This window comes from Pavona decussata, unplaced genomic scaffold (assembly GCF_977016875.1).
Source record: "Pavona decussata unplaced genomic scaffold, jaPavDecu1.1 SCAFFOLD_67, whole genome shotgun sequence".
Lineage (NCBI taxonomy): Eukaryota > Metazoa > Cnidaria > Anthozoa > Scleractinia > Agariciidae > Pavona > Pavona decussata.
Window position 1 is genome coordinate 4,367,501 of NW_028145486.1, and position 25,000 is coordinate 4,392,500.

Here is a 25,000-nt window from a genome sequence, read left to right on the forward strand (position 1 = left end):
AAAATAATTAACTCAGGCTTCAGGGCATAAACTTTACCACTTTAAATTAATTCACATTGTTTTGGGGAGACCCAGTTTGCAATCGGAATTGGAATGTAATTTCCAGGAAAGAATACACTTTCAGGCGTGGCCGTGAGACACGATGTTTCAATTTATCGTAAAAACAGCAAAACCCCATTGGGTCAGTTATAAAAAGACAGTTTAGACGTTGTTTAAAACCACGATCTAAGCCATTTTCAATTTTGCCAACAGTCATGTCTTAACATTGTCTGTTGCTGACAGTAGCAAGAAGGCTTGCATCCCAGACTAGAAAACTATTTATCTACTTAAAATCAACCACTTATGGACAGATTTCAAGGCCCACTTATTGTCTTAAGCCGCGGCCTAAGTTAGACTCTGTTTAAATAACTGGCCCATTGTGTTCAAATACCGTATGACTTCGAAAGCCAAAAGCCGCACTTACACCGATAAGAAATAACAGCCCATTTGTGCTAAAAGTTACTATATAATAGTGCTTTTTTGAAACTATAAGTAAATCTTTTTAGCTACGGAAGGCCAGAATATTCTGCCCGTTTTCTTTTCTTTTTTTTTTTGGGGGGGGGGGGGGAGGGGGGGAATCGCTTAAAAACTGAGTATGGTCTGTTCTCTGTATGAGAAAATCAGTTGATGTGTTCCTCTTTGTATTTTAGGAGCATTTCACGTACAAGAGACGATACTGAGTTTTAATCACACCACTGCCTTAAGCCAAAAACTCAGAACTATCAATATTAATAGGGAAGGAAAACGACTCCAATTATTGTTCAAGTCTGTTTTTTGCACACTGCCGCTGCCATGAGACAAACGCAAAATGTCATCTGAGACAAGAACCATTTTTCGCATTAGAAGACGGACATTAGACGGACAATTTTTTGAACAAAGTTCTCGGGACAGACACGACTTTGGATGTAAAACTTGTCTGATTTTGTGATCACGTACGGAAAAATTGGCAGACAAATTTAGACGAATTTACGTTAAAAAAAAAAAAACACGTCGTTTCCAATGTTTTCACTCTAAGACACTTGTCGATCTGAGGTTTGTTCGTCCAAAATGTTGTCCGTTCGTTGTCTGTGTTTTAGCGTAAAATGGGCGGCAATACAGCATTTGTACTGTCTCTTCAATTTTGGCACTGTTTCGTCATTCCTTTCCCTAAATTTCTCTGTAAAGACTACATACTTAAAATATATTTTTAAAATTCCATGGTATACTTCCATTTTGAGATAATTTTTTCCCCCTTTTCTTTATTTCCAGGTTAATAACTTCTAGACTCGAGACCAATATCTTTCGAGTTATCAGTCGTTACTATAGCAGCGTAAAGGTAAATATCTCAACTCCTGTTACTGTGAAATTTAATACTTTAACGTCATTCATTAGATAGATTTTTGTCTTGCAATTATTTTACCCCGCTTAGCATTGCAACATCTGAGATTCTGAGCATCTTTTATGTTCAGGTTGTGATATTTCATTACATCGCGCACTACGGTAAAAATTCTTTGACCTTAAAACTGATCTGATACATATTCGTTCTTTCGTTCGTTTATTTATTTATTTATTGAGGATGCGAACGTCAAGCAGAATCTAATCCGTGCCACTGAGCTGATAGGCAAAGCACTGGAACCCAGTCGACTCCAACAACCTGAGTTTGTCTTCACCAAGAGGCAGGAGCTTCTCAATCACATGATGGTGGGTGAAACAGAACGCTTCCAATCGTTTATTGGTTATTTTCGTATAAAGAAAAGCGAGAAATGCGTTACAACATAATGCAGAGTACAAAAATTTACTCTAAGAATACTTCTTGGACAATAAAAACTGAAAATTACTTGAAAAAGACAGGACCGATCACAATTATTTAGAACAGTGTTCAGCTGCGCGAGGAAAGTAACTTGGCGTTTGTTTTGGTTTTTGCTATGCTGCGCGCTGTTAATTAGTTTACCCTTTAAGCCTTAACAGTGATCAGCATCAAATTTCTCCTTGAAATATCAATGCTTATTCAACCCCTGAGGTCATGAGAATTAAGGATATGGTCACCCAGGGTGAATTTTCTTGATTTTTTAATGACTTCTCCCCAGTACTTTTATAAGAAAAGTATGGGGACAAGATAGGAGAATTTGCTCCTTGACACTACGGGTTAAAGAGTCAAAACACTCGCACCGCTTTGTCAAACAATTAGGAGTCAAACCAAATCCAATCCTGACTTTCACGCGCGCGTTTTATTTCGCTCGACGCCATGTACTTGTATTTGCTTTGGGCTCGGTTACGGCAATAGCCAAACAGTTTTACTTTTTACTATTCAAAATTATGAAAGCCAACGCCACGATGCAGCGGAGCCTAATCTAAGTAAAGAGGGCGGACGCATTCAAAGAATCGTCTAAAAAGAGCGAGTTAAATTTGATCGGACACATTGTGTTTGCATGGGCTTTCAAGGTTGGTAGCTGGTGTTTGTTTCTGTATGAACTGACCTATGGCTCTATCTCTCTTCTGAGTAGGCTTACATGAAGGCAGAACCGGCGTCTGTCATGACATCAGAAACGAGAGCTCTTGCGATGGACGCATGCGCAAGTCTAACGTATCCTTTACTTACTATGTGTTACAAGGTGTTTCATCACTCCTCATCCCCCTCCCCAGAGAAATAAAAGAGTGCATAATACGAATACGTAGACTAAAAGCCACATACCTAGCCTCCCACGCAGTCGTTTTAAGGGGACTCGTATTACCTCGTATTACCTTTAGAAGACTCGCATTAGGTAATACGAGTCCCCTAAAAACGACTGCTTGGGAGGCTACCACACACCATGCTGCAAATGACTGTACTATACTTGATGGGAAACTTCCAACGCTCTCATATTTATACGATTTGACTAAAGAGCAAATAACGGGAAAATAATAATTAACAAAGTATACAAATACTAGACGAAAGATAAAACCAAACAATCGATTAACTAGCAAACTGCACCAAATCAAGACTACAAAACTTACAGATATTTCCTCAAGAAAATGTACAGAAAATCAAAGATAACGTAGCAAACGCAGTAGAACTTGCTCCGTACATTCGGCTTCATGACACCTTTTTGCTCAAACAAACGTCGTAAGTTTGAATTCATTCGCGCACCGAGAGGTGCTGTCCAACGGGCAGCTGAAACTTCAAATGATGACTAATTAAACTAACTTATGCGCGCAAGAGTGTAACGATGACTAAATCTAACCCAAGTCGCAAGCTTAGAAATTCTTCACTAGGTGACTTTCCTTGACTTCCATTATTTAAATTCTAGAAAACTAAACCCCAGACTTACTGATGCGGAGATTTTTGACATCGTGAAAACAAGTACAGACTGTGTATTGGCCGCTAATGTAGGAGACAGGCCGGCATCGGCGGGAGGAAAGCATCTCAAGGACGACACTGATCATGTTAGTGGAGAGAGACAAAATGCAAATTTGAAATTATCTCAGAGGTCGTCACTTGGGGATGGAAATTAAATGCACAACACCATTGGAAAGTTCTGCCCAACCACTCAGTGTATTTGAATAGTCGCACTTAAGGATTTTATCCATAGACTCAAATGCTACTGAGAAACATCAATTACAGTACAATAAACGTTCACCTCAGAAAAGTACTGCTTTATAGTTTTCATTTGAAAAGTCACATTTTAGGATTTTATCTACAGTCTCAAAGCTAGACACACCTTGCACAGTAATGATCATACGGTACAATTTCATTCATTTTGCATTATCAAGTTAGAAGGAAATTTTAGGGTGATGTAGCAGCTCTCATCAGGTCTCACGTGATTGGCTTGCAATCCTTCTAGAAAGCAATAGAAAAAACAACAGAACAATACCCCCAACCCTAAAAACAGCAGCTGCTACACAATTAAAACAATTACAAGCTTACGACAGCTGCTATACTTCTGAAATTTTACGACGTGCTTCTTACGCCTGTGTGGGTACCTTGTACCATTACAAGACTTCCACAGGGATTTATGACAAATTCATTTTATCGAAATTCCTGTGCTTTGAAGCCGATATTTTCTGTATTTATTATTGTCTTCCGTTGCAGGACAAAGATCCCAGTACTTTGATGAAACGCACTTTAGAAAGTTTACAAAGACTACTGCAGGGAATACTGCTTCAAGATCCGGTAACACCAACATTAGAGAACATTTTAAAGGTCAGTCCGAATTTCCGTGTTGTTTTAGAAAATACGACGTTTGATTCAGTGATAATAAACCTGACTTTGATTTTAGCTCCATAGGAGACTCGGCTCAGACTTTCGATGTGAGCCCCAATTTTCAAGCCAGTCACTTTCGTCTTGTTGTTTCCTCGAAAGATAATTTTTTTTCCACAGCGAACCGGTAGGGAAATCCGACAAAATGCTGGGCCCAGCCATCCGGCTTGGCACAGAAGGGGTAGGGGGGAACAGGGGGGGGGGGGGGGGTGGTGATTGAGTAGCAATATTCCCAGTCGCTTTATGCCGGGTACCCTGTCATAAATTGGCATCCCGTCGCGGAGGGAAGGGGTTGGGGGAGAGTAGCAAAGCTCGTAGTGGCTAAGTTTCGACTGCGAGTGCTACATGGGGCCCCGCCCGGATGCATTTCTACAACGTTTACGCAACTTTATCCGTTCGTCTTGCATTTTTGTTCTTTCACAGCACGTTCAAGACCCCTGGTTCTTATCAGCATCCGATGTTCAGCGAGAGAGAGCTGTGGAAACACTTCTATCGCTGCTGCAAACCTTTCGTGACAACATGTTACTGACCGTGGGAGGGGTGAGTTCTAAAAGTCCGCAATCACTGTGGTTGTTCTGGTCAAAAAGTTTGTTAATCATTATCCAACGGATAACGTACGGGTTCTTTGTTAGCTTCAATATATTGTCCGGTGCATGCCGTTCTAGTGGTTTTTAGTTGTGTGGAAAGTAATAAGTATTGTTCCACTCCATTCTGTGATTAGCTCGAAAAAATACTCGCGCAATTTTGTTAACCAATAGGCCATTTTACGGTTGTGTGATAAGTGACCTGTCCTTGGATTGTAAGCGAGGCTGGGGGTGACCTTGTCTTGATGCAAACCTCACTGCTTATCATATGTAGATCATGCTGTTCTTATTCTAACTCGCTTCCAATCCAAGGCCAGGTCACTAAGCACACAACTGTAAAATGGCCTATTGCAAGTAAAACAAAACCAATCTTGATTTGCGCGCAGGCGTTTATTCCGCGCTTGAAGTCATTTGCATTGGTGTCGATTGGTTCATCGTGTTTTTTACGTTTGTTGGGATTAGTTATTAGTTTCCTTTTGGTTGTACGGCACTCACTTTGAATTTTCGCCATTAAAAAGATTAACAGTTTAAGTGATAGCTCATTAACAAACTTCTTCTGTCGCTAGAAATCCAGTCCATTTGCGATGGCTGGAAATCTCTTGGCTCGTCTCATTCCCCGGTGCACCGATCCGGTGATAGCGATTCGACAAACATCAGTGGACTGCGTACAATGTGTGCTGAGAATAGCGGCGAGATTTGAAGGTAACTCACTCATTTCACAGAGATTAAATTCCACCAATTAATGAGAATGCATGTTATATTATTATTATGCTATAACTCTACGGTAAAATTACCCCGTTGCGTATTTTAAATCCGATAAATCTACGAATATAATGAAGTGTCTTTTTGTGTCAATAGTTGGCGATCACTCCAGCGATCGTGGAGGGTAGCTTCATTTAAATCAACCAAACTTGGCTTTTGTTTCTTGTGTTTAGACTGTAATCCTCTCGGTTACTTTAAGCCTGCCGCACACTTGAGGAAAGGGCTGAGCAAACTGCCTTGCGAGGCATCGCGAGGCCACGCGAGGCAATCAGCTCAGCTGTTTCCTTAAGTTTGCCGTTGAGTTTTCGTGAGAATTTCGCCTCGCGACATCAAACACGACAGATATTTTCCTCACGGCCTTGCGAGGCGAAAACTTCACGAAAACTCAACCGCACACGTGATGAAACAGCTGAGCTATTCGCCTCGCGAGGCAGTTTGCTCAGCTCTTTACTCAAGTGAGTGGCAGGCTTTAAAGAGAAATCAAATCTTCATTACAACCACTTCCAGCGATTTTATGGGTACAGTTCTTTCCTTGGTCCCCAAGAGACCAAAATAAACGAAAATAAAATCGAGATGGATGGTTGAGGTAAAACTGTAGTTGGTTTTAAAAGCCATTGTTTTATTTTCTGCTAAAAGCACTTGTTTATGTCTTGAATACAGTGTACGATAGTAATCTTGGCTGTTTCGTCGGTTTCCCGCACTTTGTCAGCTCAGTATAAATCTACCGGTGTGCTGTAATCTGATTTGCTTTGCTACGTATTGATAGTAGCGATCCCAACACATATGCTGATTTTTAAATCGTGATTAAATAAGGCATTTACTTGCTTTACCCAGGTTAAACTTCAAAACAACGTTCTAATGTCGGTGAAGTAGACCTTTTTATGTCAGTTGCACATCAATCAAGATTTATACCATGCATAACTGTAGATCACTTGTGATTGATTTCTGTGCGCGATAGTTTGTTTATCACATATCACGCCATAGAAATTAAGAAGTGGTGATCTTATTGTTAAATTGAAACTGTTTTCACTTTCGCAGCCGTTACTTCAGTCGTCACGACCGCGAGGGAGACCAATACAGCTTGGCCTCGTGTTTCAGTTGTTCAATATAACTTTTTTTTTTTAATCAGGTTATTCTCTGGAAAGCAAGGATGAGCTGGTTGACGCGTTACCGACCCTCAAGAAACGAGCTTCTGAAGATGATCCTAATATTCTGTTCAGTGTAGCAAGTGACTTGTCCAAGGTAAAGGGTCATCCCTCTTCTCAACTTCACTTAAAAACAGTAAACGGCGAGTGGCAAACGTAGAATAATTGTGGTCACGTGGTCATATTTGCCGTTTGTCAATTGTTGTAAACGTGTTCCTAAATCTCAAACTCGAAGAAATCGGTTGAATCTCTCCTACCAAAAAGGCCGATTAAAAAATGTTACCAACGCGCCAAAAAAGAGGAGCGGGCCACCTTAAGGTACGTCTAAATGAGAATTAAAAACAGACAAAAACAAGCAAAACAAACGTACTCCCAAATCGAATCTTTCAAGCATATTTGTGTCGCTCGCTTTGTTAACTTTCGAAGCTTCAAAGGACTCTAGTGTTGATAAAACCAGACCTTCTGAACAGAAACAATTGTTTAATTCCCTGTATAATTTGTCTTGTTCTTGAAAGGTTGTCGCAAAGAAACTGCAGAGTGAGTTTCTGTCTTCCTTCGTCCAAACGCTGCTTGAAGGTTTAACCGACTGCCAATCCCACAGCGCCAGTGGTTCATGTGTTGTACTGAACAGCATTGTCAGAATACGAGGACAAGAGTTACGGAAAGATGTAAGTATTGCAAGCGAGATGAACTGAACCAGCAATGTTGTTGTATACTCCAACAACAGTTCTTCTCGTTTTTTTCCAGGTTGGTTTTCTAGTAAAGAATATGCACGGCAAGCTTGAGCACATCACGCATGCGCAAACCAGAACAGGGACACTGCGCGTGTTCAGAACCCTAGCCTCTCATCATCTAGTTCCAGTTTTAACAGCGTTATTGGAGTTTCCTCTTCCTTATGACCAGTAAGTGTAAGAACTTGGATTATTTGGTCTCAAACACTCTCTCAGGCTGTTCTACAGATCTCGGTCGTCTTGAGCAGTCAACACAAAAACGTGGGAGAATATGTGGCATTTTTTTCCATAACAACGTTTCGTGAGCTTCCTTCAAGCGCGGAAATAGTTCCCTTCGGTCTTCATAGAAAAATCAGGAAAAGACCAGGGCTGGTAGATATCTGATTTAAATGTGAAGTTGCTTCCGAACCCTGACTTGCAGCATTTAATTCATCATCCACTATAAGTTCTTCAGGAGCCAAAAATACCTGAATTTCGTCTCCACTGAGTTGCACATTGTGAAAGGCGGGGAAATGTGTGGCATCCGCCGCCAAGTGTCCGCTCGAAACATGCGGGAAAATATCGTATTCGTCCCCAGGCATTCGTTCTAAAAGGCGGGACATAGTGGCCGCATGTTTTGGCGAAAAATGCGGAAAGACTGTGTCATTTCACTTCTAGTGTCCATTCTAAAAGGCGGGAAAATATTTGGCATTCTGTGCGTTATAAAAGGCAGTGAAGCACAGAAACTTCGTTAGGGAGTGTCCGCTTTAAATGGCGGGAAACTTTGTGCCTGGCGTCAACTCTATATTGGCGGGAAAACTGATGGTATTATACTTGTACCACTCTTATTGTATGTAGTGCAGTAACCGCCACTAAGGCTTAAAATTCAGTAAACTTTATTCCAACACTACCCCGCTCACTCAATTGTGCTCGCTCGATCAAGTGTCCCGTATGTAATGTTGTGGTTTCTCGTTTATCTAGACACGTTATGGATATATGGACAACAATGGCGGGCGACTCCAACTTGGCTCTGAGTATCTTTGACTATGCACTAGATTTATCACTGCGGAGTCTTCCTTACCAAGAAAAACCAAAACCCAAAAGCAAGAAAGAAACCATACGAGTAGCTACGATCCAACCTGTTGCGGTATGTAAGTCAGTTTCTGTTTCGTCGCACAATAAACTGATTCTGTATCGCACTCGTAAAGTCACCGCTTCCCCTATTAATAATTTAGACTTTTTGATGGCGTGCTTATTTGTGTTCGTTTCCTTTCCTGTCCGTAAGACAAAATTTCACTGTCACATTTGCGTTATTGGCTAGTCGGCGAACAGTGAATTTGGCGCGTTTGACCATATTTGACAACCAAACCTGTGATCGACTATAAAGGCGTTACTAATGTCGTAACCAGGTGTTTGTCCTCGAAGAAAACATCTGGTAAAATTGGTCACGTTCTCTAATCTGATTAGCCAGTAAAAATGGCACGATGCAAGTCGCGTCAACCACTTCCGCGCGACTTTTCAAATCTTTGCCCTGCGCACGCGTGGACAAATTCCTGAAGAGTGAGAAGATCTGGGTACCAGATTAAGGCGTTGCCTTACGGGAAATTTACCGTAAAAGCTCTATTAATCCCTTCCCCCTTCTAATTTTTTTTAGCCCCCTCTCTAATAACTCCCTGGTTTGGTGGTCAAATTGTTTTTTATGCCCCCCCCCCCTGCCCCCAACCCTCCTCCATTACTTCCCATGTAAGAAAACAGAAAATAAATTTTTCAAAATTCAGGCGTAGTGGTGCCATCAGTCCAAAGCCGCGAGAGGATTGAGCCAACTGAGTCTTGCGTGAGATTGCTTGCAGGTTCTTTTCCCGTCAAACGTTTGCCACGCGTTTGCAAACTGTTGTTGAAAACAGGAAGCTGTCCTTGAGTGAATTTTTCTTCTCTCATAGATCACGTGCGGCCTGACAGAGATGTTCCGCTCGGAAGAGACAAGGAGCCTCCTTACAGAGCATTTTCCGCGACTTTTCGCCATGACCCTGTTACGGTTAGGCACGTCAGTGGGTCTGCTGCCTCCCGAGCCGCCACAGTCCTCAGGGAAGGACAAACATAAGGGACCCAAAGAGAAAGTAGAACCTCTAGGGTAAGCGCTCCTTATATACAGGGATAAAACTCGTCCTTCGCAATACTTTAAAGGGCAGTGTGACCTTTTTTGTAGCCAAAAACATATTTGAATCGATGGAATCGTCAAAATAATGGTTCAGTTTTGTTACCAATAAACCTGCTTGTGCACAGAAACTACTATTAGTTATGTTTGGCTGCAGATGGCTTGGATGGAAATGGATTGCAAGTTCTTCCTGTTTATTGTAGAAAAGTCGCTAAATTATTCTTTCTTAGAGAAATCCTCCAGTATTTTTTTTCTGGTGCTCTCATAGCAATTTCATGTTAGAATAAGGTTCTTATATCAAAACTTTTAACAATTTTGACCAAAATACGCAAAATCGCCGTGACAGTGTTCCTTTAAGGTGATTGATTTTAACGGCAACGGAATAATTCGTAAAGAACACGTTCCTATTTTCTTTGTGGTTGCTTTTGCAGCACGGCGTTGGAATGCTTCAAAGAGCTCATTGTAGGATGCGAGTACAACACACTGATGGAATTGATTGGCAAAGAAGGTGGCTGGGCGCTGTTTGAAGATGAGAAAACATTTCCTGACGGCGTTGTGGTTATCGCGCGGTATGTTGTCTTCTAACGAGCCTCTCCTGGAGAGAGCAGATTTTACGGCAGTTTTACTTTGCGAATTGACAGCTTCCTCGGCTTTGCTGGATCGAATTTTGGTGATTTAGAAGAAATAATACTTTGTGTATAAAGTCCATTTTTGCTCTTGCAGTTGTGTGGCCGTTTCTAATAGTTAAGGCACCATTTAGCCTGCTCTTTTTAGTTGCGTCAAATGTGATCGAAGCCTCTGAAAAACTGGCAATATTCGCTGTTGATCACTCTAATATGTAACTACACAAACAACGATTACACTTTTTCTTCTATAAGGAGGTTGACGCTGAGATTGGCCAAAATTTTAGAGAACATTCTGAGAAAGCCAGGAACTTAAAATCCAGTTTACAATCAGTCAAGGTGCGTAAGTGATCCGTGATAATGTGCTTCATGTTTTAGGGCCCTCTGCAAGGCGGCTCCACAGCAGGTCCCTAAAGTTGTTGACCAGTTGAATCCTTCATTGGCCAGTGTGTACGATGCTCAGAGAGAAGTAGTGGCAGCGTTCTTTGCAGAGGTTTGTACTCAGAAGTGACATTTTCCATGTTTTTGCTCGGTGTAAGTGAGGCATGATAGAAAGTATACATACGAATTGCGGATGAAAGAACGATTAGAAGCCTTCGGAGTTGTGATGCAACACTGCAAAGCAGTTACACATGTAGCATAGCAGAAAAAAAATCTGGTTTGAAATGGGCTTGGACCCATGAACTTTGCGAGTAATGATGTAAGTTCTCTTTGAACTATTTTCTGAAGGATTTTAAGTAACTACGAAGGCAATGCCAGCGAAAAAGTCCCTTAAATAAACAAATTTACGTTGAACTTTTTTAAACTACTTTTCGGTTTCTACAAGTTGGCAAGTTTGTGGCCGAACTATCCAGTCATGGGCTCACCAGGAACGTTGAATTTGGTCATGTCAGGCCGTTGTTGTTTTAAAGAGGATAGAGTTGTATCAGAACGAGCAACACGAGCAAAATAATTCTTCTGTCCATTGAACGTTTTGTTTTATGGCGTTCTTTGTCATCCAAGGCTTAGTATCTTCCTCCTATATGTCCATTAACGAGGACTACTCGAGTCCCCAGTGTTTTCACCTATCGGCATATTCAGAGATCTGGCACTTGATAAAATACCGGCGCATTAATTTGTCTCTATTATTTTGCCAGTTAATTGACCAGAAGTGTGGCGGAAAGGTATCCGTGGTAGAAATACTCATGAACAGTTTGCTAAGTCGGCTGGTGGACTCCTCACATGTCGTGCGCAAGTTCTGCATTAGGGGACTGGGCAACATCTCCAGCGTGGAAGATTCTCAGGTAACGTAGTTGTCCCTCCGTGTGATATCCTCGCGCGGTCCTCGCGCGGCTTGTATGAGTTTCCGCTGCACTTTACTAGGGCGTGGGCTCATCTTTGTTTGGTTGGCGATCTATTACCTATGATTTTATGTTAAAATGTTCGTGTTGATTTCCCAGGAGTTCATCAGTGGCACGAAGATTAGTAAAATGTCCTCGGCCTAAATTAATATATATGTACCGCTAGTACTGAATTTCCGCTGCCTCTAGAAGGAAAGAGTATGGGCTTGTTTTTGGTTTTGTTTTGTTTTCTGGCTGGTGATCTATGGCGCTAATGTGATTTCCTTTGTAATATTTTTAATTTGTATTTTACGTTTGCGTTGGAATGAGTATTATCTTGCATGTCTTTTCTATTAAATTTTCGTTGTTGAAGTCTTCGGTATAATATTGCAATAGTATTCGTGGACCACTTCTCGCTGTTTAGTTCCACGTCGTCTTCTTAATGTTCTCTACTTTCTAACAGGAAACTTTTCCAATTTTTACGCTTTCTTAACTCGCAAAATACCCCGGGTAGTCACAACAGTAAAAAATACCTCAGTTTGTGGGATTACAAAAATCGAAGATTCTTGTTTTCTTTTTCAGCTGGAAAAATATTCGACCACGATTTTATCAGCGATGATGGCAGGTATGGACGACAAAGATGACCTGGAAGATGAAATAACACTGGAGTCAATGTCCGGACTGGCTAAAATACTAGCTAAACTGGACGAGAATAACGTGCGTCAGATACTTATCAACATCTGCTTGAGAATTAGACCATGCTTTGAGAAGGTATGTGCTAACAAATTTTCGCAACATCACCGCAAACAAACCACCCAGTACTGCATCTTCCTGTCTTCGAGTACTGTTATAGTTTCATTAAAATCCAGTATTTTTTTAAACCTGAAGTTTATGCCTTAGAATAGATTGTTCACCGATCATTTGGCATTCACGCTTTTAACTCTTTTTCCCTTGCAGGACAAGGATGCAGTGCGGGCCGCAGCCTTTACCTTATTTGGCAAGTTGTCTCGTTTTGGTGGCGGTCCGTCTAAAGCACCCTTCCTGGAGCAAGTTCACACAAACCTGATTAGTGTCCTGTTGCATTTGAACGAAGAGAATGACGTCATTAAGGTATACTTCCAGTACTGGTGTTTTTCTGAAGGCGTTGTTAAACGGGACAAAGCTGACGAACGCATTTCACGAAAAGTTACAAAGAACCGTCGCAAATCATCTCGCAATTTGTGCAGAAGAGGAGACTATCATTTGTATATGTTTTGAAAAGTCGTAAGGTGTGTTTTTCTCGCAAAAACAATTCGAGTTAAAACCTGTATTAAGAGTAGGGTAGTCTTCTGCGTTCCGCAACACTGTGAGATAGACAGCGTGTAACATATTTTTCAACACCTGTCCTTGAACTCTTCTCTCGATGCTCTCGTCACCATTGTCTTGCAAGTTGCAAGAAGAATCCAACGTACGAAAAATTATGGCTGCTGTACATTTTACCACAATACCTTGCGAACTCAATACAGCCAATAGTACTAACAACATTGTGTATGCTAAGATTTGAAGTTTTGGAGCTTTTCTGTGCGTTTGTATGGTAATTTTTAGGGTTTTCTAGGCTAAGAATTATGGGTAAATGTACCAGTCGCTATCGTTTTGGTGAGGTGAATTGCTTCGTGTGACAGTGAGGCGTGAAAAGCTGCAACTCGATTTCACAAAGTACAAAACTGCTTTAATCTAACTGGACTGAATGGCATACTGGTTTTTGTGGTAGAGTAAACTTTGTAGTAAAATATCATTTTTCGGATTGGAACATACTTACAAAAACAGCATAACTTTAAACCCACAAGCGATTCATTCGTTATTTAATTCCATTTACAGGCGTGTAAAGGCTGTTTACGGTCAATAGCGCCACTCATGGGCTCTGACTCAATTAATGAGATGTTCCAGAAACATTTATTAGAAGAAGGACATCTTCATTATGGCGAGTTCATGAACGACCTCTCCAGGCTAATTGTGAGTTTTGTTTTTCTACTCTTATTCACCTCTCTCATTTGCTATCTTGTTCTTGAGATGTACATGACTATTGATCCGAGCTGAATGTTGATACCAGATTGTCCGATTAAAAGTTAATCGAGGTTTTCATTAGCTTAAAAGCTAGTTTTAAGCTAATGGTAAAGAAAAGTCTAAATCAAAACTTAAGGGCAGAAATCTTCTTGAACAATCTTTATTGATTATTAATTAAACTCCAGGCAAAGTTCACGTTAACCCAGGATCAGCTCAATCGGACTTTGAACAACTGGCCCCAGTTGTTCAAAAGCCCGATTAGGCTAATCCTGGATTAATGTGAACTTTGATTCAACTTTAATTACTAATCGGTAAAGATTCTTCCAAAAGATTTTTGGCCCTCAGTGTTGACTTGACTTTATCTTTAGCTTGAAATTACAATTTAACACCACTTTTAAAGAGCGAGACGAAAACGTCGATTAACTTTTAATCGTAGATTAGCGTTAATCGGCTTTCGAAAAACCCGGCCATGGGCGCTTTATCAAAATGGCTAAGTTTATGAGTGAAGTCTTTCACCGGCAGCGGTCCTGTTATAGCGCGTGCTAAAGGTAGGATGTTGGTCAGCTCAATGATCGACCTTATCTTGGACTTGAGCTGTTAGCCTAAAGGTGTCTCACGGCGAACCGGTCTACCTCGTGCTAGTTGTATCATGGTCGCCAACCCCCACCGTGACTAGCAACTCGTGAAGTTATGTCGGAGTGTTTTTCTGAAGGTAAAAATATAACGTTCATGTATTTTTTTTCTATACATATAATTCAGTTTGTTTCCTCTGTTCGTAATAATTTTTAATTTCTTTTTCTCAGATTGTTGATTTCGCTGATAAAATTAGCTTTTATGTTATGGGATGTGTGTCGTTCTTCAAGAGTTCTCGAGATGATATCAAAGCAAACGCCGCCTTATTCACGGGTGAGTAGTGTGATAAAAACAGTGGAGCTACTAGTGGTTGCATTTAAGCCTGAGTAAAAGGTACAAAAAAGTGAACTAAGTGAGCCTAAAACGTGGCGTGATCGCCGCCCAAGCGTTCGATATTTTGAAAGCGTGCTAAGCGAACTTCCGCGCCCGAAGGGAGTGTTTGGTGCTGAAGTTTAATGCTTAGACGCTCATTGGAATCCACTTTGTTTGACGAGGGTGAGCGACTAACAAACCTATGGCCCTCGGATTACCGATCGAATTGTAATATTGTAATGTAGAAATGTTGGTTTTACGGAGAGGGGAAAACCGGAGTATCCGGCGTAAAACCACTCGGAGCAAGGACGAGACTCAGCCCACTTACCACGCCGAGTCCGGAAATCGAACCCAGGTCACATTGGTTTGAGACCAATGCTCTCACCACTGCGCATGCACCATCCCTACTCCCCATTCTGCATTACAAACATGTCTGTAAACCAACCATTTTTTACTGAGGTCGACAGTTCACCTTGTGCAGATTCAATTATCAACGCGTTTATTTCCCTTTAGCATCTCATACCGCGTCTGACATTCGGCGATCATTTTTCATGTTGTTTCATCCTTATTCGCGCTTAGATGGAACCTTGGTTTCTTGTGCTCTAGACTAAGATGACTAGATAGATAACTGCATTGCACGGTACATTTACAATTTCGAAGACTTTTCCGTGATTTGCTTGTTAATTTCAAGCCTTCTTGTCTTTTTGGCTTTCAGGGTTTATTCTCGGGAACCTTCCAAAAGAAAGGAGATATGACATATCTAAAGATCATGTTTGCGGTGGTAAGTATTTTGTTGTCGTAGAGCTGCTGGAGCGTATTTTCACTCGTACAAACGAGGGTATTTTTACACCTATCGCGCCCGAAGCCCACCATGAGAACCGTACATGTAGGTACCCTTGCAGACATGGACCTGATGTCAGTCATCTGTTCCTAGAAACGCGCCTCCTCTGGATAAGGGGTGAAGGAGATAGCTTCGCACTTGAGACTAGCGCTCTGAGATCGCTAGAAAAATTAAAATAAATCAAGTGTGTTTCAATTTTTTGCATAAAACGTCAGTGCTGGCCTGTTGCGTTGTATCAGATACGCTCGATTGAAAATACGTTGTCGGGTGAAAGGTATAAACCATGAACGATAAGCCATGAACGGCTTTCTGGTAAGAGTTTGACCTTTTGCCCTTATTCTTGTTAGAAATTAAAGCACACGCGGTTTTCAGGACTAAAATTTAGATGAGAATGATGTATTATTCAGTAATGATATTTCTAGCTGCAAATTTTGGTACATTTCTTCGCTGTACTCGACCAAACAACAGCGTGAAATGACCAGATTCAAGGTTTTGTGGAGAACGTGAGCACATGACGGTAAATTTTTCATTCTGTGCCACAACTTGAACGCCGTTTCCCCCTGTTCTGTTACTGGATAGTTCAGCCACACTGTACAAGTTGAACGAATTCGGAGAATCGCGAAGTAGTGGAAGTAAAGCGGTCGTTACACTGACGTTGAAACTTTTAGCTGAAACTTGTGTGCAACGGCAAACGAGACCAGTTTCACGAAGTGGTGTTACACGGTGAAACTCTTGTTTTTTCACCACTGCGACCGTTGCGAGCCGTTGCAGAAGTAGAAACAAAGCGGTTCTATTTTTCGTGAAACTTGTCTCGCAACGGAAGTTCGAAAAAGTTTCACGAAACCGACCATGTTACACGGTGCAAAGCCTGCTGAAACTTGTTTCGCAGTGCCGTTGCACTCAAGTTTCAGCTAAAAGTTTCAACATGTAACGGCGGCTTAACTCGAATCTATATTTAAGTTCGCTTTACTTGTACAGGGCTTTTGTTTTTCTCATTAAATTGTATTGTTTTGTGGAGTTCTCGTTGCCGTTGCCGTGTGAGCCAACAGCTAACGTGCCATCTGCACGTTATACGTGCCTATGTTTTTTTGCCTTGTAATTGTATCTGTTTCTTTTCAGCTTTGATTCTTCTGTTGAAGGACCCCGCGCCTAAAGTTAGGTGTAAAGCTGCTGAAGCAATGAGCCTGCTATACGACTACTGAAAACCAAATCTCAAGCATACGGACTAAATATAACAATAGATTTATTAAAATTATTTTTAAGCCAATTATGATATTGTCTGAAACTGCGTGTTCTAAACGCTCTTTTCTTATGTTTAGAAGGGAGAAAGAAAGCAGTTAAGTCGTACATTTAGCGCGCCAGCTAACACGTGTGTCGTCGGTTGATTAATGAATAGGATGCTGGCAGTTTGGTCTCTCCCACAGATGACTATAACAAAGCTATCACAAGGGAGATTTGCGGTTTTCCTTTACGCCAAATAAACCGGCGTAAAATCGCGATATTCAAAATGCTCACTGAAGTCGAAGATTTAATTGGTGAAAATTATCAGGTCATATATTAACTGGAATAAGCATAAAATTGATGAAGAAGACCACCGAGTGTGCACTCTGGTGCCAGAGGTTTTCTTTCTTGGTTGGTCGTGAGAAGAAAACGCCTGTTTTCCGTCGTGATTCCATTTCGCGGCTTTTTAGGTCGATTTCGTTTGAGAAGAAGGAAAACCTCTAATGGCAGGATATGGTGTTTGTGTAGACAAATAAGAAACTCTAATTCTCAAACTCATTACTAACTCATCAAGAGAAAACAAAACAAAAATCACTACTGTCACCGTGGTTGCATATGTTCCTAATAACCATAAAAGTTTGCCGACTTTAGCCTTGAATTTCTCCAAGAATTATTGATCATTTGAGAAGCCATATCAAACATTCGAAAGTGTGTTTCATCAGATATCCAAACACCTCAAAGTGGTTTAAAAAAAATCGCGGCTGCGCCTCCGTTTTTTTTTAACCTACCTCTCAGTGTTTGGATATCTGATGAAACACTCTTTCTCGTATTTGATATAATATTAATAATAATAATAATAATAATAATAATAATAATAATAATAATAATAATAATACTAATAATAACTTTATTAACTTGTCAGAAATGAAGCTGAGGGGAGAAGTCCTCTCTACTAATAGTGGACACCTAACTAAATTCTAGAAAATTCTAAAAAATGAATTAAAATTTACATCGTAAACCATATTGATAAAATTTCATACATCAATCGCAAAAAATCATGTAAACCCTAGTCATTCTCGGCATAGGTTGCAGCCTCGACAGTTACTGACATTTGCTGCTAGGGCAGTAAGGTCCTGATTACTTATGACTCTTTTAAATTGCTTCAGAGAGGGTTGATATCTTATTCTAGGAGTGAGATCATTCCACAGTTTAGGCCCTAGGTAACAAAGTGAGTGTTTTCCATATGTCACCGAAGAGAATCGAGGTTGAACAAATTCTCGCTTCCTTAAGTAATACGAACCACTGTCTAATTGGAAAAGATTACAAAGTCTCTCTGGCAGTAATTCATGCTTAATCTTATACATGGAGATGGCAATGACCTGCAATCGTCTGATGTATAACGATGGTATGTCTGCTTTTGCCAGTAGTTTCTCGTAGCTAGAATGTTTGTCCTTAAAAACTGCCCTCTTTCTTGTATGCGTTCAAGCTTTCTCCTATCGCTTGCCTTGCAAAAGTGCCAGGTGAGGTGGCAATAAGTAAGGTATGGTAAGATAGCAGCTTTATATAGCTGCAGCTTGGCTTCGGGTTTTTCAGTCTCATAAGGACCCCAATCCTTTGGCTTGCTTTTTTAGACACGTTGTTAATATGATGATTAAAGTTCAGATTACTATCTATCGTCACTCCTAAAAGATACAACTTCTCCGTCGACTCGATTTCGCTGCCTTGAATACTCATGGTCGGAGTTGTTATCTCTCTTTTGTTCTGCACTGTCATGGTTCTATATTTACTATAGTTACCCTTTAACATGTTGTCTTCATACCAATTAGATGCTTTTTCTGCATTCCTGCTAAGTAATGACTTTACGTTCTAAACTTCAAAACTTAATTATAGTCCTGTTTGTGAATAAGAGGATTTAAACACTAGATAGTTGTACAATCTAAATTCAAAAGGTAGTAAGGTAAAATTATTCAGGTAACGGTTTCTGTAATTTGCTTTCATAAAAAAAAATAAATAAATAAATAAAAAAAAAACAGATCGTGATTATGGATGTCTGTAATCTGCGCGTCATCTTTCCTTCAATGCCTCAATTCCACGTTTGGCTGAACACTCGGCCCAGACCACTGTACAGAATCTTTCGGTGATGTGGAGCTATGAACACTTTAGCAGCCTCAATTAGGGTTCGTTGTGCACACCTACCTTCCTCTTCAAAGGTTGCTTTCCATGTAGCATATCTAAATTCCGATTTTGTGTTGAAAAATCTGAAAAGGAACATAACCGAACCTCATTGGTGAAAATGTTTCGGATTGCATTATATTGTTACTAGGACTGGGGATAATCGAGTGCACAAATACACCACGGAGAGCAAAAATAGCTCACCTGGGAAAATACTGTTGGTCTGGAGCGGGAGTGCATGATAACCGTACAAAGCTGGTGGTTTCATCTTAAATGTTCTGCCTTATCTGCTGAGGAGTACAATTATTTTGTTGCAACCCATGACTTGTGGCTCTGCGTACATTGTCGTAATGAAATTTTTCCTTTCAACTCTGTTGAAGACCATGAGTTGGTAGAGCTATTGGTCTATAATTCCAACACAAATTGTCTCTGCTCTGATAAAATCTCTAGATTTTAGAGTCTTTACCATGTTTTGATTTATCTACATTTATTGATAATAACCCAAATTTATCCAGTATTGATATTGACTTGAATTTACCCTCTGTGACTAATTTTGGTTATTACTCAACTCATGAGTTCCAATCTAATGAAGATATTCGTTCAACTATTTCTGATAAGACTTTTTCTGCCCTGCACTTTAATATAAGAAGTCTTTCAGCAAACTTTGATGATTTCTTTCACATGTTATGTGACTTGAAATATTCCTTCTCTGTTATTGGCCTTTCCGAAACTAAACTTAAAGTTTGAATTGATTCTTTTTTAAACACTAATCTTCCTGGTTATCATTTCCTGTCTCAACCATCCATGTCTAATGCTGGTGGTGTTGGTTTCTACATTAAAGATAATCTTTCATACAATGAACGTGATGACTTTTGCTCTTCTAATCCGGAACTTGAGTCCATTTGGATCGAAATTGAGGTCCCACACCAGCATAATATTATCTGTGGATTAATATATAGGCACCCTAATCAAAGTATTACCAAAGCTGCTGACTTTTTGTATAAGACGACTGAGAAAGTAAATAATGAAGGTAAATTTTGTCTCCTGATGGGCGATTTTAATATCAATCTTCTAAACTATGATTCTCATTCTGAGACAGAAGATTTTGTTAATACTCTAGGATCCTCTGCATTTCGTCCACAGATTCTGAAACCTACTAGAATGACTTACCATTCTGCAACCTTAATTGACAATATCTCCTTTAATTCACTGGAGCACTATGCTATTAGTGGTAATATTGTCTGTGAGATAACAGATAACTTGCCTAATTTTCTGATTATTACCAAGTTATCTAACCCTCCAAAAAATTTTAAGTTGTACAAAAAGGATTACTTTAGACTTGATAATGGTGTGCTTATATCTGAGGTTAGCAAGGTGAACTGGGAAGAGCTACTTACTAGTGAATCTGGTGTGCTTGATATTAACACTGTTTTTCACAATTTCTATCTCTGTATTTCTAACCTGATTAACAAACACGCTCCTCTTCGTAAACTTACTCAGAAAGAAATTAAGTCATTATCTAAGCCCTGGGTAACACCTGGCATCCAAGCATCTATCAGGCTGAAGGAAAAGTTCTATAAGCGTTTCTTAGAAACTAGGAATATATATTTCTTAACTAAATATAAGTCTTATCGGAACAAGATCACCCAACTGCTCAAACTTAGCAAAAAGAATTACTACCATAATTACTTCACTGCTAATAGTAAAAATATTAAAAAAAACCTGGGCAGGTATTAAAGAGTTAATTACCCTAAAACCAAATGGATTTAACTCCCCCTCTAAAATTATCTTTGGTAATAATGTTATCACTGATTCTAAGGCTATTGCCTCAGCTTTTAATAATCATCTTTTTTCTCAAATTGGTAGTAAATTAGCAGATGAAATTCCGCAAGTTGATATTGATCCCCTAGACTTTCTTGGTCCTTCGCAGGCAAATAGTTTCATGTTATTCCCTGCTTCCGCAGCAGAGATATGAGATAATTACTAGCATGAACTCGTCTAAGGCTTCCGGTCCTTTTAGCATTCCTGTATGCCTGCTAAAGCTATTAAAACCTGCTTATCATTTCCCTTGGAATTTATCTTTAATATTTCCTTTAGTAGTGGTTGTGTGCCTGACCAATTTAAGTTAGCTAATGTTATTCCAGTTCATAAAAAGGACTCGGTCACTTGCATGAATAACTATCGACCCATTTCATAGCTCTCCATTTTCAATAAAATTTTGGAGAAGCTTGTATATAACAGACTTATCACTTTTATTGATAAATATAATATTTTGTATGACAAACAATTTGGTTTTAGGAGAAATCATTCCACTCTTCATGCTACTCTTTTAATTACAGACAAAATTCAAAGAGCAATTGAAGATGGCCTATTTTCCTGTGGAATTTTTCTTGATTTCTCTAAGGCTTTTGATACTGTGGATCATAGCATATTGCTAAAGAAATTAAACCACTATGGAATTCGTGGTATTGCTAATGATTGGTTTGCTTCCTATTTGAGCAATAGGAGGCAGTATGTTACTATAGGTAGTATTAAATCAGATGACACTCTCATTGCTCATGGTGTCCCACAGGGTTCTGTGTTAGGCCCTCTTCTATTTCTCTTGTATATCAATGATTTTAGTAAGTGCAGCAATGTGTTTGACTTTCATATTTTTGCAGATGTTACAAACCTGTTTTATTCTAATTCTAATTTAGCTGAACTTGAATCCATTGTTAATTATAATCTGAGAATGGTATCTGACTAGCTTATGGCTAATAAAGTTTCATTAAGTATTGATAAGACAAATTTCATTATTTTTCATCCCCCTCAAAAGATCATATAGGGTCACATAGTCAAATTAAAAATCTGTAACAGGGAGATTGCACAAGAGAAATTTATTAAGTATTTGGGTCTTCTCATTGACTCACATCTCAGTTGGAAATATCACATTTCACATATTTCAAGTAAGATTAAGAGATGTATTGGCATACATTCTAAGATAAGGCACTCTGTGACCGATTTGGTCCTTGTACAGTTGTATTACTCACTTATCTATCCCTTCCTGACTTATAGTTTAATAAATTGGGGGACTACATATCAAACAGCCCTCCTTCCGCTCATCACCCTACAAAAAAGAGCTGTCAGAATAATAACATTCTCAGAGTATAATTGCCACTCTAGTCCACTCTTTCGGAAATTGAAAATACTTAAAGTAATTGACTTATTATACTTGTATTGTGCTTTGTTTATGTATGACTATTACTCTAATAGATTGCCCTTAATTTTTAACGATTATTTTAAGAGTATCAACAAAGTGCATCAATATCAAACAAGATTGGCATGTAAGATCTCATACTATCTGCCTAAAGCGAGGACGAACTATGGCAAATTTAACATTCGTTTTTTTGGAGCTAAAGTTTGGAATTCCATTGAAGAGTCATTAAAATTCAAGAGTCGTACCTGTTTCAAAGTCCTCTTAAAAGAATCGCTTATCTCCAACTACTGACTGGCTCATTGATGTACTTTATTTTCCAGTTTTTGCGTGTGCACTTCCCCTTGTTTATTGTTATTTTTGTGTGTGCGTGTGTGTGTGAATGGTAAATCGTGTCCTCAGTTCTATTTTAATGTAGGGTATTTGCAAATTTTTTCGCTTGGCCCAAGCACTTAGCTCGATTAGCTTGCTATTTCTAAGTGGCTGTGCCCTCGTCTTTAGTAATTTTTCTTTCTTGTATTAAAGTAACACTGTATAATTTCTGGGCACGAATAAAGAGTGTTGTTGTTGTTGTTGTTGTTGTTGTTGCGTTCGCGTAAGCCGTAACTTGTGCTGGAACGTTTCCTTTTACTGGAATTACAGAGATTATCCAATTGTGACGCAGGAAATGCTTTTTCTTAAGTTTTTACTTAAGTACCGGTGGGCCCTTTTTTCATTACACCAAAATTTCCGGCTCACCCGGTTGAAATGCAAATAGAACGATCGGGTCAAACGGAAATTCCCGGAACAAACAGGCGACCTTCGATCGGAGTTACTCCACTTTTCCTTGGAACGGAAATTATCATACCATCTGCACAAGAAATTTCCATTTCGTTGGCTTCGTGTGCCATCACTCGAGCTTTTTCGTTTACCACTAACATTGCAAATTTGGGACTGAAAACGTAGCTCTTCGCGTTGATGGAAAAAAAAAATGGCACGGAAAGTTTCTGGAATTTTAAACCGGAAATTTTTTTCGAAATGAAAAGCGCCCCTTCTGATGCTTGCACGCGTGATTCACTGGCATGCTTAGGGTGCGCTTCCAACGATCCTGGAAACGTAACGCGCAGGGTGCGCTCTTTTTCGGCTGTCCTTGCATCGGCACAAATAAAGACTGTTCATAGACTATTACATAACTATAATACATTTAATGTGTGGTGGCTTCAAGCCTGTAACATCACTTGAGCCCATGTTCAAAGCCTGAAAACATTAATCCAATTCAATATAAGTACTAGCTTTGCATTCTCTACAAGATTTCTACCAGGTAAATCCGTCTGCGGTACAGAGAGCGATTTCGAGACGATGTATTTTTTATATCATTTTTGATTCAGGAGAATAACCATAAATAACTTTTAAGCTTGGATAGACATAATCGGCTTTTCGACAACCAGGCTCAAATACGTTAGATACTTCATCTTCCCTTGCGGATATATACAGAGAGAAGATTTTGTTTTTCGTCATTTCTTGTAAGATCTCGACGAATAATCACTGCAATTTTGAGTAATGTATTTTGAAAGGGAAGCTAAAATAAAGAATAAACGAAAGAAAAGTGAAAACTTATTTTAGAAATCACAAAGTATTTTTCAATTTAATAAAAGACATCTGTGAAAAAAATAACAGCATGCTTGTGTCAGTTTGCCTTGCGGTATGTATTTTTGCCTACAGCCTCGCCAACCTCGTTTTCAGGATCATCTCTGCCTCGCTTCCACAAAGGTATGTAACTGAGAAAAAAGTAGCCTTACGGGTGACGTAGCCACTAGCTACCAGGCTGCCAGCTTGTGATTCTTGCAAGCGTTAAATTACATAAAATGGGACAGAGAGGTACACGCGTTGTCTTCCGAGTAGTCGAAGTAGCGAAGAGAGGTGCCGACGAGGGTAATGGGCCTGATAGGCTCGACGCAAAAAGGGATTTGATGAGGTTTATGGAAGGAGGATCTTAAAAAATCTTCCACTCACCGAGAATTAGATTTGTCGCAATTCGCTGTTCACATGTCTGCGTTCAGGGCACTTTTAAGACCTCAAACCTCTCTATACAAATGATTATATAATCTTCGGCTGTCTTCTTTCAGCAAAATTGGACGTTTTTCATGATGCTCTTACTAAATACCTCGTTAAATGCAATAATTTTAAAAATTTAATTTTGTGACGTCATCACTTCCTATTCTTGGGTCTCAGATGGTTCGCGGTACCTGGGCATACACCAGGGTAAAGAGAGTCATAGAGGCATTGCAACGTGAAGTAAGGTTTAATTTCTTACTCAAGAACGGTGCCTAGTATTGTTACTGCGCATAGGTTCTGCGCATCTCGAGATACTTACTCGGATTTCCTATGGGTGGTGCCTACTAACACATGGATAATTTTGCGCGGTTTAAAACTATGCGGGAAAGTAGAACTTAGCAAGTGATTTTGGATTTCAATAGTCGCTACTACGATCTGCTTTTCCCACATAGTGATAAACCACTCAAAAATACCTCTCTATTTGTAGGCACCGTCCTTAAATAAGAAATACGACAAGATACAGAGACCAGCTAGTAACCACCAACCTCCTGATTGACATTTTCAAACGGCTATCCACTATACAACCACCGTTATCTGTGGAAAGCCTAGCTTATGAACTCTTTGCTCTTTGGACTACTTACTGAAGATGCACAAAATGGGACGTCAACCTAAAAATGATCTTAGATTTCTCAGACTAGCTGACATCTCGGCTAAGGCATTTTACACATTAAAGTCGCATGATACAACGCGGTATAAAATAACCACATTCTAATACAGGTCAACACACCGGCGGTATGTACTTATCCACAAACTTCAAAACATGCCCATCTGATTCTCTTTCTTTGATTTGGGCTTACGAATCTAGTAGTTTGTTTAATATGTTCTGTTAATGCGTTTTAACATGTAGAATTACCGTATTTCTCATGCCAAAGGTGATTAAAGTACTTTTGTCCTTTTGGCATGTTTTGGATAGAGATGCATATAGCTTAAATGCTTAT

At 39.7% G+C, this 25,000-nt stretch overlaps 1 protein-coding gene and 1 long non-coding RNA gene across 2 annotated transcripts in view; one reads left to right on the forward strand and one right to left on the reverse strand.

The window, feature by feature from the left end:
- Window positions 1-18,633, forward strand: part of LOC146478194 (maestro heat-like repeat-containing protein family member 1) — a 39,413-nt gene extending 20,780 nt beyond the window's left edge. The window contains exons 22-42 of the mRNA XM_085112901.1: window positions 1,288-1,354; window positions 1,594-1,719; window positions 2,523-2,602; window positions 3,306-3,441; window positions 4,088-4,198; window positions 4,679-4,795; window positions 5,406-5,541; window positions 6,731-6,843; window positions 7,262-7,414; window positions 7,494-7,648; window positions 8,438-8,603; window positions 9,397-9,587; window positions 10,043-10,180; window positions 10,613-10,727; window positions 11,371-11,517; window positions 12,136-12,324; window positions 12,511-12,663; window positions 13,411-13,545; window positions 14,400-14,502; window positions 15,257-15,322; window positions 16,502-18,633. Coding sequence (XP_084969027.1) covers window positions 1,288-1,354; window positions 1,594-1,719; window positions 2,523-2,602; window positions 3,306-3,441; window positions 4,088-4,198; window positions 4,679-4,795; window positions 5,406-5,541; window positions 6,731-6,843; window positions 7,262-7,414; window positions 7,494-7,648; window positions 8,438-8,603; window positions 9,397-9,587; window positions 10,043-10,180; window positions 10,613-10,727; window positions 11,371-11,517; window positions 12,136-12,324; window positions 12,511-12,663; window positions 13,411-13,545; window positions 14,400-14,502; window positions 15,257-15,322; window positions 16,502-16,584 — 2,680 coding nt within the window. The 3' untranslated portion in view covers window positions 16,585-18,633. The remainder of the gene's footprint in view (window positions 1-1,287; window positions 1,355-1,593; window positions 1,720-2,522; window positions 2,603-3,305; window positions 3,442-4,087; window positions 4,199-4,678; window positions 4,796-5,405; window positions 5,542-6,730; window positions 6,844-7,261; window positions 7,415-7,493; window positions 7,649-8,437; window positions 8,604-9,396; window positions 9,588-10,042; window positions 10,181-10,612; window positions 10,728-11,370; window positions 11,518-12,135; window positions 12,325-12,510; window positions 12,664-13,410; window positions 13,546-14,399; window positions 14,503-15,256; window positions 15,323-16,501) is intronic.
- The window catches only part of LOC146478196 (uncharacterized), an 11,330-nt gene continuing 3,425 nt past the window's right edge, over window positions 17,096-25,000 (reverse strand). The window contains exon 2 of the long non-coding RNA XR_014865269.1: window positions 17,096-18,861. This is a non-coding gene — a long non-coding RNA (uncharacterized LOC146478196). The remainder of the gene's footprint in view (window positions 18,862-25,000) is intronic.